At 42.7% G+C, this 12813-nt stretch overlaps 1 protein-coding gene across 1 annotated transcript in view; it reads left to right on the top strand.

The window, feature by feature from the left end:
• Positions 1-1001, top strand: part of NETO2 (neuropilin and tolloid like 2) — a gene marked incomplete at its 5' end in the record, with an annotated part of 28270 nt that extends 27269 nt beyond the window's left edge. Inside the window, one exon of the mRNA XM_081335567.1 lies at positions 297-1001. Coding sequence (XP_081191693.1) covers positions 297-877 — 581 coding nt within the window. The 3' untranslated portion in view covers positions 878-1001. The remainder of the gene's footprint in view (positions 1-296) is intronic.
• Positions 1002-12813: the final 11812 nt, after the last annotated feature.

The following is a 12813-nucleotide window of genomic DNA, read 5'->3' on the forward strand; positions in this document are numbered from 1 at the left end:
TGCGGTGTCCCGGGGTCATGTGATCAATTTTGCAGCCTTCTGACAAACAAACTCAATAGAGAAGCCCAATTCGCTTAACCCTAACCGTGTTGCTACCTCAAGAGCTGCAGTGATTCCCTTAGCAAGAAAAGTTGTAAAACGGTGCAAAACTGACTTAACAACTGTCTCAGTGCAGCCATTTTGGGTTCGATCGTGGTTGTAAGTTGAGGATGACTTGTATTTTAGATTTGAAACTGGTGTGCTGAGAGTCCTAACTTTTTCATTGATCGGTTGGCTTGTTGGTCGCTTTGTTTCAGAAAAGAAGAAAACGGGATTGTTTGAACAAATCACCAAAACTCATGGGACCGTCATTGGGATCACTTCCGGCATCGTCTTGGTTCTTCTCATCATCTCCATCCTGGTGCAGATCAAGCAACCACGGAAGAAAGTGATGACTTGTAAAACCACCTTCAACAAAACTGGCTTCCAGGAGGTGTTTGACCCTCCCCATTATGAGCTCTTCTCCCTGAGGGACAAAGAAATTTCGGCCGACTTGGCTGACTTCTCCGAGGAGCTCGAGAACTACGAGAAAATGAGGCGCTCCTCGACCGCTTCACGGTGCATTCACGACCATCACTGCGGCTCACAAGCCGCGACAGTCAAGCCAAGCAGGACCAATCTTAGTTCCATGGAACTTCCTTTCCACAACGATTTCGCCCCTCCGCAGCCAATGAAAACCTTCAACAGCAACTTCAAGAAGAGTAGTTACACTTTCAAGCAGGCCCACGAATGTCCCGAGCAGGTGATTGAAGACAGGGTGATGGAGGAGATCCCTTGTGAAATCTACGTCAGGGGTCGCGAAGATGCTGCTCAGGGCTCCTTATCGATGGATTTTTAATCTCCCTTGAAAGCAGTGTGTGTAAATAGATGTACATACACAACAAACATAACACGCCGGTGTACAAAGGTGTACCATACGGGAATTTGATGGAGACTTCAACATTCATACTTTTTTAAAAACTTGTTTCTTTTTTCATCCCAAAAGGAAAGCTCTACATACTGTAAATCTCTCTCTCTCTTTTTTTTTCTCCTTCCCTTTGGAATTGCCCGTCTGATAAAAGAAACAACCAAAGGTTTTGCATGAGGCTTCGATTAGTTGACATTAAAACAAAACCGACTCGGGTTTGTGATTGCTCACTGTCTGTATTGCTTCGGTTTCTTTTCCTTCCTTCCAAACTACTGGTTTGAAGCCAGAAGTTTAATTTGCTTTTTCTTTTAAAAAAAGTGGGTGCCATACCAAGGAGCTTAATACAGGGATCCCCAACCCCCGGTCCATGGACCGGTACCGGGCCGCAGCATGGCAGCAAACGGTCCGCACAAACAAGCAAAGCCCCATCTGCGGGATGCAGGCAGCACACAAAACCACACACTCTCCGGTCTGCGGAAAAACCTTTCTCCACGGAAAAAGGTTGGGGACCTCTGGCTTAATACTTAAACGCCGAACGACACTTTGGCAAATAAGGTTAGAGTGCTTGTTGTAAATGCCACTTCAGACTCAACTGTCAATCACCTTGGTTCGTTTGATAGACAGGTAGCCCTTGGCTTATAAACAGAATTTCCTTTGCTAAGCAAAGCGGTTGCGGAATAACCCAATTTTACGACCTTTTTCATTAAGCGGATCGTGGCAGTCGTTAAGCAAATCCAGCTTTCCCCACTGACCTTGCTTGTCAGAAGCTGGTTGGGAAGGAGTCAAATGATGGTCCCATGACCCTGGGATCCTGCTACTGTCATAAATCCATGCCGGTTGCCAGGTGGCAAAATTTTGATCACGTAACAGGGGGGAGGAGGGAGAAATACTGCAATCGTCATAAATGCGAGGACCGGTTGCAAGTCACGTTTGTCAGTGCCCTTGTCATTTCAAATGGTCCCTAAAGGAATGGATGGAGCTGCCTTTTAAATGTGGTCAAAGAAAGCCATATAAAACATTGTGCTTTTCATATTTCTGCCTTTCTGTTGTTTCTCTGTAGCTCTATGCCTGCAGTAGATTGGTCTTTCCGCTGCCTTTGTGGGTAACACTGTGCCAATGTTTTGAGGGGACCAGACCAGCTGAAATGGTCAGGATAATTTCCCTTCGTTTCTTAGAACCCCACCATTTTTTTTTAAGAATCCAGTTTGGAAAACCCAGCTCTGACAGTCTCTATTTGCATTAAGAACAAATAGTGCTTGCTTTCTAGTTATTCAGATGTTTTATTGTTCAGGTCTTTCCCTTCTTGGAGATAAAAAAAATAACACAGGCAGGCAATTTCAGTGATATTTCACTTCTTGCAAAACATTTCTTGACAGTTAATACCGGCAACTCCGATTAGTCCTTTTTCAAAAGGCTTACAAGGTGATTTATGACTTGTCCTTCAGCCATCTTTTAGGTTTTTGTCCAAAACGTACTTGTTAAGTGTCTGAGGAGATTTATATCCCCACCTCCCTGCAAGAACGTAAGGTAGCTGTATGTAGTACTCTCTTTCATGTTTTTTTCTCACAACAGTCCTGTTGGGTAGAGTTTAAAAATGGTCTTTTCTCAATTGCACTGGTATGGCTTCCACTTTTTAAACCAACAATTTATAAATAAAAGGCCGCTTGGTTGCACCTTGAGGCTGTATAACCTATATGTGGTGTATTGCCCTTTAGGCACTATGCAGCCAATGGATTATCAGTGTTCAGGCCAGCAACTGTAAATCACAGTGTTGTCACTTGCAAAGCACACTTCAGTTTCTTTGCCATTTAGTCTTTAGTCTCCTGTTTCTTTTAAACTTTCTTCGTACTGAGTGTCATATTTTTTTTCCACTCCACGTGATCTGATCACTCTGATGGGCCATGCTTTGTATGGAGTACTGAATATAAAGAAAACTTACACCATGCGTGGATCTGTTTGCAGATTGTGTTGAACCTCGCAGAAGAATGTTATTTAAGTTCTTGAGGTCAAGAAAGCAGCAAGCTTCTCTAATGTAATATGACCACTTAGTCCCGGGAATTAAATGTTGTGATTTTTCTAGAAGGAAATACTTTTGTTCAGAAGTAAATTATAGCATAAGTAGCCCCTGGATTTACATCCGCAGTTGGGGACTAGAATTTCTGTTGCTAAGCAAGGTGATTGTTATATGAAGTCGTGCTTGATTTTAGGAACATTTTGGCCATGGTTGTTAAGAGAATTACTTCAGTTGTTAAATGGAACATGCCCTTGTTAAGACAATCTGGCTTTTCCCATTGACTTTGCTCATCAGAAGCTGGGAAGGTCGCAAATGGGGATGAGATGAGCCAGGGATTCTGCAACCCTCATAAATACATCCCATTTGCCCAGCATCTGAATGTTCATTGCGTAACCCTGGGGATGCTGCAACAGTCATAACTGTGAGGACCTGTCATATGTCACCTTTTCCATGCTATTGTGACTTCAGTCACTAAATGAATGCTTGTAAGTCGAGAACTACCTGTAACAGGATAACTGCTTTATTCATGAAACATGTCACACTTTACCTGTAGCTGCGTCCACCTGGAACCGCAGATACACTTGGAGCTTGGTGCCATTTTGATGGGGAGCACATAATGATTAAATAACAGAACCCCACAAACGGAGACCACCTTTTCAGATATGTCTATTTGATGTACCATCCTGTTTTAAGTAGCTGAGATACACCAACATCTCCAGGATGTTTTAAATGCTTGTTTCTTTCAGGAACATTTTATTTCTAATGTTTCACTTAGCCAACGCGCACATTTAAATGATACCAGCAACTAAAACATTTGGAGTCCGTGAGTCCTCCCGAATGCAATATGGATGCCAGGGTGCCACTTGGTCACCGCTAATAAAACACAGCCTCACAAAGCCTCACAAATGTATTCAGTTGTTACACGGTGCTGTTCATTAGATCAGCATTTGTCTAACGTGGCAACTTTAAGACATGTCTGTTTCAGCCCGCTGAATTCCCTAGTTGGCAGGTTGCATCAGATTGCCTGTGTGACTAGAAAACCAGGAGACTGTGAATTCTAGTCCCACCTTAGGCATGAAAGCCAACTAGTCCCTCTCTCTCTCAGGCCAACCCCCCTCCCTCACAGGGTTGTTGTGGGGAAAATAGGATGAGGAAGGTGTGTTTGATATGTTTGCTTTCTTGAGTTATTTATAAAAAATAAAATCAGGATAAATGAATGCATTTAAATACACTGTAGTATTAAAGGCTGGAATTTTGTGAAGAAGGAGATTGCATGCCATGGAGCGGTCTTCCACATTAAGTCAATGAAGCGCAACCAGGTGTGGTTCGGAGAAAGTGGTCCTTGTCAATATAAGCGAAGACTCAACTGGTCAGTTTAGGTATCTGGAATTAGAGAGAGTCATCTTTTCTCCATTGCAAAAAGATCTTTAGACCGGGGGGGGGGTCTTCAAACTTGGCAACTTTAAGACTTGTGGACTTCAACTCCCAGAATTCCTCAGCCAGCTCTTGGGAGTTGAAGTCCACAAGTCTTACAGTTGCCAAGTTTGAAGACCGCTGCTTTAGACAATCTCCTGGCCACTCTGCAGTCTCTTGACTAGGAGCAAACTGAAAATTAAAGACGACAAAAACAAAGAGGGCAATGTGTTGAAAGTCAATTTGTAAGTTGTGTGGAGGGCCACCATTCATGCAATGCAAAGAATAAACTTTCCCGTGTCAGTCTATTGACAAATGGCCTCTCTTGAAGATCTCCTCTTTGTCAAAAGCCATATTAGTCATATGTAATTAATTTGACGTGATGCTTAATGTGATTCTAATGGAAGTGAGATATAAAGTGAATCAAATCAATCTTCCTAGTCTAGAGAAAAGAAGGACTAGGGAAGACATGATAGCAATCTTCCGGCATTTGAGGGGCTGCCACAAAGAAGAGGGGGTCAATCTATTTTCCAAAGCACCAGAAGGCAGGACAAGAAACAATGGATGGAAAGTAATCAAGGAGAGAAGCAACCTGGAATTAAGTAGAAACTTCCTCACAGTGAGAACAATTAACCATCCCTGGAGGATTTTAAAAAGAGGTTAGACAGCCACTTGTCTGGAATGGTTTAGAGTCTCCTGCTCAAGCAGGGGGTTGGACTAGAAGACCTCCAAGGTCCCTTCCAGCTCTAGTCTGAATTTGAATTAAATTTATTTTCCTGATCATAAAGTTTGCTACTCTTGAAATGTCACCCAAATGCCAAGGGTAACCCTCAATGCATTCCCCTGCCATGCCTGAAACGATGTAAGCTGTCCTGCGAGCCAAAATGCAATATAAAAAGGGAGGGATGTCAGAAAAAAGGTCCTTTAGCAAGCATAGACAAGACAAACAAGGGCCTTAAGCAAGACGAGACAAGCCCATGGCAGAAAGAAAGAAAGAAAGAAAGAAAGAAAGAAAGAAAGAAAGAAAGAAAGAAAGAAAGAAAGAAAGAAAGAAAGAAAGAAAGGAAGGAAGGAAGGAAGGAAGGAAGGAAGGAAGGAAGGAAGGAAGGAAGGAAGGAAGGAAGGAAGGAAGGAAGGAGAAAGAAAGAAAGAAAGAGAGAGAGAGAAAGAGAGAGAGAAAGAAAAAAAGAAAGAAAGAAAGAAAGAAAGAAAGAAAGAAAGAAAGAAAGAAAGAAAGAAAGAAAGAAAGAAAGAAAGAAAGAAAGAAAGAAAGAGAAAGAAAAGCAAAAATGTTCTCCCTGTTTCCTTTCTGAAAACCTTGGACTTCAAAGGAGCTGACAAAACATGTTCTTCGGAAACATCAAAAGGAAGACATGTGCCTTAATGGACATAAAGTCGAACATTAGTCAAGGACTACCTGTATTTAATAAATCATGGTTAAAGAACCATTGTGCAAAGCACCATTCAGTAGGGATGACCTTGCTCATTTAAAGTCTGCGTATTTTAGGAAGGATTTTTATGAAGATTACTGAGTAATCTGGAAAAAGCAACACACGTGTTATTCCATATCGGCTAACCGTCTCTTTTCCTCTGCTGCCCTGCTCTCTCGCTCGGGGAAGCACCATCCTGCTGTGGACAAATGAAAAAAAACAAAAAACCACAGTGTTATTTTCTGGGCCGTTGAAAACCGTTGATACGGCTCCTTTCCCAGTCAATTTAATTAAGAACAGAGAGTCTTAATTGCATATTATTGTGTTTATCCACCAACGCAGTCTACTGAAGAGTCTGCCTTCGTGGGGCCCTAATATAATTGTGGGACATTAAGGAAATTAAACTCGCACTGAAAAAGAAACCGGGGTTGGTTTGTTTTTGAGCCGTTGCAGGGAGCTTGGTGGCGGTGGTGTTGATAGAGAAGTCACAGGGAAGCTGAGCAGGCTGGCAAATGAAAGCAGAATTTGGCATCAGCCAGAGTTTTAACACAAAAGATGGAGGCAGCAGAACCAGGGTGTGACCCCCATCTGAGGTAGGTACCAACCTTGACTTTCAGCACTGGAGTGTGGTTTTATTTGGGCCAAGCACAAAACTTTCCTTCTCCACAACTGCTGCAGCGCCGTCTTAGATGTGCTGATTTGGAAACAAACCCAACCCAACGACAAGTAGACCTTGGCTTACTGGGGCCAGAATTTTCATTGCTAAACGAGACGGCTGTTAAGTATGTTGCATCTGATTTTACGGCCTTTCTCCCCACCCCACCCCCACCCCCCAGTTGCTAAGCAAATCACCGGCCTTTCTCCCCACCCCACCCCCACCCCCACCCCCCAGTTGCTAAGCAAATCACCGCAGATTGTGAAGAGCTGCCCTTTGTTAAACAAATCTGGCTTTGCTCATTGACTCTGCTTGTCGGAAGCTGGGTGAGAAAGTTGCAGATAGTGACCAAATGACTGTCATCAATACCTTCTGCAGCCCAGGAGACCCGTTTTCATGCAATTCCTGACATTTTCAGAGAAGACCTTGGAAAACCTTGGGCTGCAAATCCTGCTCAGAGACAGTCATCTTGAAATGACCTATGATTTACAGCGTGGGCGACTTGGGCATTGCTGGTGGCAAATTACAGCCAAATGCCCAAATTTTGATCATGTGACCATGGAGACGCTGCAGTGGTTGTAAACGCGAAGACCGGTTGTAAGTCACCTTTTTCAGCGCGGTCGCAACTTCGAACGGTTGCTAAACGAATGGTTTTAAGTCAAGAACTCCCTTAATAAACAGGGGCAGATCCTCAGCGACGCATAACTAGAGATCCAGTTGAATCATGTTAAACTGTAACAGAGAGAGGTGTTTCGATGTGGCATAGTTCACTTTCACGACCCTTGGTTTAAGTCAATATTTTTCTGCTTCTGGATTTATTTATTTATTTATTTTGCTCGAAACTGGGGGGAAAATGAAGCTTTGAATTTAGGTTTTGACGATTAGAAAGATTTTTGTAATTGTAGAAATGGCTTTGAAATGTTGTGAAATCAAAACCAAAATTCTGGTCCCAGATGTGCTTGTAAGTTAAGGACTCCCTGTAGATTACAATAGTTGGGTTCACATAACACAGTACCTGCGCAAACAACATTAGGAAATAATGTGTGTGAAACCCTGAGATTTTAGCTGAGGTTGTATTGTTTTCGTAATCTGTTGCACCAAAGTAAGTCAGAGGTCATTTTTTCCCCTTTTCTTTCTTTGCTGTTTTCTCTTTCTTGTTTTCCTAACCTTGGCTTCTTCTATATTTTTTATCTTGGAACGAAACTTAACCAAAAGAAAAAATATCAATTTTTCCCAGCCTCAGCAACTTTAAGATGTGTGTGGAACTTCAACTTCACACCTTTTGCTGAGGTTGACAAACCCTGTTCTAACTTGTTTGCGTGTACACTTTTCAGACGTGGAAATGTTAATCTCCAGATAAAATGGAATACCGGAGGGAGGTTGGGTGCAGGATAAAGAAATGGCATTTCTCCTCCCCTGTACAATTACTTGCAAGTTGGGCTTCAGAATCCAATAAACTTAAAATGCCCTTTAAATCAAACCCAGTGCTTGGTGATGTCAGAGACCTATTGCTCCAAATGGGATCCTGCTGTAAAAAAAAAGGCTGGGAGAAAATCAAGGTGGATAGGTCAAACGGATGTGATAACGAGGATGAAAATTGATTTATTAGAAACCCTTCTGCAAAGATGTTTTATTCTCCAACTCTGATCTCCCCCACCTTTGAGACAAAGCTAATCCTTTTAGGAGGGATGAGGACCAGAAAGAGATTCACTATAAACTGTTTCGATTAAACCTTTAGGGTCACGGCTGATCTGACAAAGAAATCAACCCCAGCATTTCAAAAGGCTGGCGGTGATTTGGTGACATGATAACGCAAGACTTTCTTTGGGAAAAAAATATGGCTATAAATGAATAGGAGGGATAAATAGGAATTGTTATTGCTATTAAATGTTCCTCAGTGAAGATTCCTCTTGCTACGATTCGTTGATTTTAATATTTAAGGCTGACAGTTTGGGTTAGGGTTAGCGACAGTTTGAAACCAATGGCCTCTGAATGCATAAAACAGCACAAGAGGAAAGAGAAATTGGGAGGGCAGAGAGAGAAAAAAATCAATCTCCCAGGGATGATGGTCGTGAGGATGATTTATTTAATGGGTATGCCACCTGAGTTGCAATGATTCTAATAGCTAGACATAGATAGCCTAGACCAGGGGTAGGCAACCTCGGCTCTTTTATGACTCATAGACTTCAACTCCCAGAATTCCTGAGCCAGCCAAGCTGGCTCAGGAATTCTGGGAGTTGAAGTCCATGAGTCATAAAAGAGCCGAGGTTGCCTACCCCTGGCCTAGACCTTAGGGAAATGGCCCTCTTGAAGAACAGCCTTAGAAATGAGAGGGTTTGCAAGAGAAGGGTCTAAAAAAGTGAGTAAAAAGGGGGCAGACCCTTGACTGCCTGCTGGTGGCTGCCATCTTGACTTTTTTGACCTTCTCTGCAGATCCCCCACCTGGTTGAAGAAAGCAATAGGGAGGTCTCTCCTGCCCCAAAGGAGAGGATGAGACCCAACAGCCTTATGCTGCAGAAGATTTCGTATGTGCCTGAAGCAAATAACAACAGCAACAACAACAAAAGCAATAATACAAAGTGAAGAAGCTAAAGTGCTGTGGTACGTTAGAATTCAAGCCGATTCAGACCTATGATGATCACAATATATATATATATATATATATGTATGTATGTATGTATGTATGTATGTATGTATGTGTATGTATATGTATATGTATGTATATATATATATATATGTAAATTATTCAAATTGCTAATAAAGAATTTGGGAGGCTGAGATGATCATTTCAAACTTCTTATGTTCTCATCAGTCAGTCATACCCTTTATCTGAGATTCGAAGCTGGGCTAATTATATATTAGGCAGTTGTTTTAACTTCCTGAGCCACAGGTTCTTTCTCTCTTTTATTAGCTAGAAGGCAAGGGAAATATGTGTTAAGTATTTGTCAAGGCTTTTTGAATGCACCTTGCTAATTAACTCTTTCTTTCCTGCTGGAAAGAATTATATATTGCTGGAAAAAATAAAGGGAACACAAGATAAGACATCCTCCTATTAAATACAGTACATTGTGTTGTTTAAGTGTTCCATATATCATGTGATCTCCTATGCTATTTTCCCCAATTGGCTTTTCAACAAGCCAAGTCAATGGGGGATGAGTCATTTAACAACTGCGGTGATTCACTTAACAATATGGCAAAAAAAAGCTAGTAAAATTGGGCACAACTCAATAACCTTGGACATTCTGGTCCCTGTTATTGTCATAAGCTGAGGATTACCTGCAAGATGATTTTCCTTTCATGAGGATGAAGAACCTCAGTAGTGCTTTGTTTTTAGTAAAGAGCTTTATACAAGTGGGGTATTGTTGTTTTTTTTTGCTTAATAACAGTTGGGGGGGTGGGGTTTCCACACAGGGTGGTCAAAAACGGTCCAGATGTGGCTACAACGATGCCATCAAGGCTCTGCCTCTATTTTTGAGGTGCTCAACGTTGGCCAACCTGGTGCCTGCCAGGTGTGTGGGATTATCAACAGCTGTAATTTGCCACCAGCAATGTCCAAGCCACCTGTTAAGTCGTGGGCTCTGGTGAGCAGGAATGAAGACACAAGGCTGAGTACAGAGAAACTCATTCTTTTATTCTTGCTGGAACTGTACTTGAGCTTGGGCCGCACTCAGCCACAATATATAGCCTAGCCCTACGGTAGCAGCCAATAGGATTGAACCCGCTCTTGCCGCCTGGGGCTGACCAATTGCAGGACCGGAGATGGCCTGTCTGGGTTGCTGGAAAGCCGTTAGCTCTCCAGCAACGCACGTGGTGTGGTACCACAAGCCCAATACATAGCACCACCCACACTGTAAATCACAGGTCATTTCAAGACGATCTTCTCTGAGCAGGCTTTGCAGCCCAAGGTTTTCCAAGGTCTTATCTGAAAATGTCAGGAAATGCATCAAAATGGGTCTCATGCCTGCAGAAGTTCTTCCTGACAGGTCGATTATGATGAAGGTGGCCTGGCATCCCTGAACCCCTGGCAAGGCCATTGCCAGGCACCGATTACCCTCATTTCTCTCTTGCTCTGCACATCTCACGGCTTGCGCTTCCTTTGTTTCACCTTCTGGCACCACCGGTGGCGTTTTAAACATTTTGCAAACAAAAGCGCCCTCTGCTGGCTACATCAAGGGAAAGCTCCAACCTCCAAGCCTGCCTAGCAGGTTTTGCAAGCCTCAAGTTCGACCATTATTGTGACACCGAGTTTTGGAACATGAATGTCCAAGGTAGGGCTATAATAACGGGATAAATGAGTTCCCAACTGATTAGCCTACCTCCTTGAAAAGCTACGTTGCCCCCCCCCCGCATACATTTCAGTTGCATGTGGTATTTTAGGTCTTTAAAGCAGATTTTTCGATTTTGCAATTCCCAGCTGAAATGATCCATGAGAAGCTTGCTTTATCTGTCTCTCTTTTGTCTGTCTGTCTATCATCTATATCTATTTATCTCTCTCTCTTCTCTATCATCTCTGTCTCTCTGTCATCTATATCTATTTATCTCTCTCTTCTCTATCATCTATCATCTATTTCTATCATCTATCACCTATTATCTATCGATCTATTATCTCTATAGCTATCATCTATCTATTATCTATTGATCTATTATCTATCAATCTATTATCTATTTCTATCTATCATCTAGGGATGCGGTGGCTCAGTGGGTTAGGCCGCTGAGCTTGTCGATCAGATGGTCGGCAGTTTGGCGGATCAAATCCCGAGTGCCGCGTAACAGAGTGAGCGCCTGTTACTCGTCCCAGCTCCTGCCAACCTAGCAGTTCGAAAGCACGTAAAAATGCAAGTAGAAAAATAGGGACCACTACGGTGGGAAGGTAACAGCGCTCCGTGCGCCTTTGGCATCTAGTCATGCCGGCCACATGACCACGGAGACGTCCTCGGACAAGCGCTGGCTCTTCGGCTTTGAAACGGAGATGAGCACTGGCCCCTAGAGTCGGAAACGACTAGCACGCATGTGCAGGGGAACCTTTACCTTTATCTATCATCTATCTATTATATATCCATCTATCATTATTTTTGTATGCCACTCCACTCCCAACAGCTCTGGAGAGCTCACCAGAGCAATAAAAATGAAAATTAATGATACGGAGATGGCAGAACTGGATCAAACTGAAATGGAAAAGAAAAAAAGACAACCCAGGGGCTACAAGGCTGGGAGAAGAGCCAGATCTTTGCACCCACTTGGCATCATGGGATTACCATTTGCACCCTTACGGACTGCTTCCGACAAGCAAAATGAACGGGTGAAGCCAGATTTGCTTAACAACCATGGCAAAAAAAAAATGGTCATAAAATTGAGCACAACTTCCTTGCCTTGCTTAGCAATGAAATTCTGGTCCGAATAGTGACCGTTAAGTCGAAGACATGTATTGTGGTGGAGCCATTCTCATTTCAGCCAGAAGGAAGACGGTGCCTTTGACCCGGCGTTTTCAGTCAATGCCTACTCTAAATGTCAGCCTTTATCTCAGCACCGACCCCCTCCCGTGATCTCTACCTTTTCTACCTGCCTGCCACTCAAGAATAAAGGGCAGGGGATGCTGAGAACCAAGGGGTGCTCATATCTGAGGAGACAAATAGCCAATATGACCTTTTAGGAAAAGTTTTATTGCATTTCCTCGCCAGCCCAACCAAAAAAATGAATCCGTCTCTGCAGCAAAATAAAACCACCCCCTTCTGTACAAACATTAACAAAAAACACAGAAAGGGCATTTTACCTTCGGAGTAGAAACTGAACTCCTTACTAATTAAAATATTTATGAATGCCTTGACACCTTTTTTCCCCCCTTTGTATTTGTCCAATGGCAGGATTAAAAACTCCCGCTGCTGGGTAGTTGTAACCTGCTTCCAGAGCACGTCTGAAGAAAGAGTGAGAATTTATTGTAAATAAAATAGATACGTTAGCCAGCCTTTATTGATATAAGTGGATAATAATATAATGTAATCTGATGGCATATTTCTACTTTGAAATGTAATAGCGCTGTAGCACATTTTTACTCTGCAGAAGTATTCAGTTTTAAGAGAGAGATTGGTTTTAAAAGGTTACGGTTAGATTGTCAGGGGAAAAAAATCTATGTGTTCCCTAGGAGTTGAAAACAATTTAATGGCAGATAATCAACCCATCAGTCAATCAAGCACCCCCCTGTAATGGGAGGGAATAGCCATGTTGGAGGATAACCTACAAAATACCATATTGCTGGTTTTCATCGCAATCCAGCATTTAAAGTCAAGCTGGGGCTTCGGATGAAGAATCCAAGATAATTCAATGATGGCATTTTCAAGGTGTCGGTGCAACATCTCGA

This window comes from Vipera berus (genome assembly GCF_964194415.1).
Source record: "Vipera berus genome assembly, chromosome: 10".
In the NCBI taxonomy this organism is placed as follows: domain Eukaryota; kingdom Metazoa; phylum Chordata; class Lepidosauria; order Squamata; family Viperidae; genus Vipera; species Vipera berus.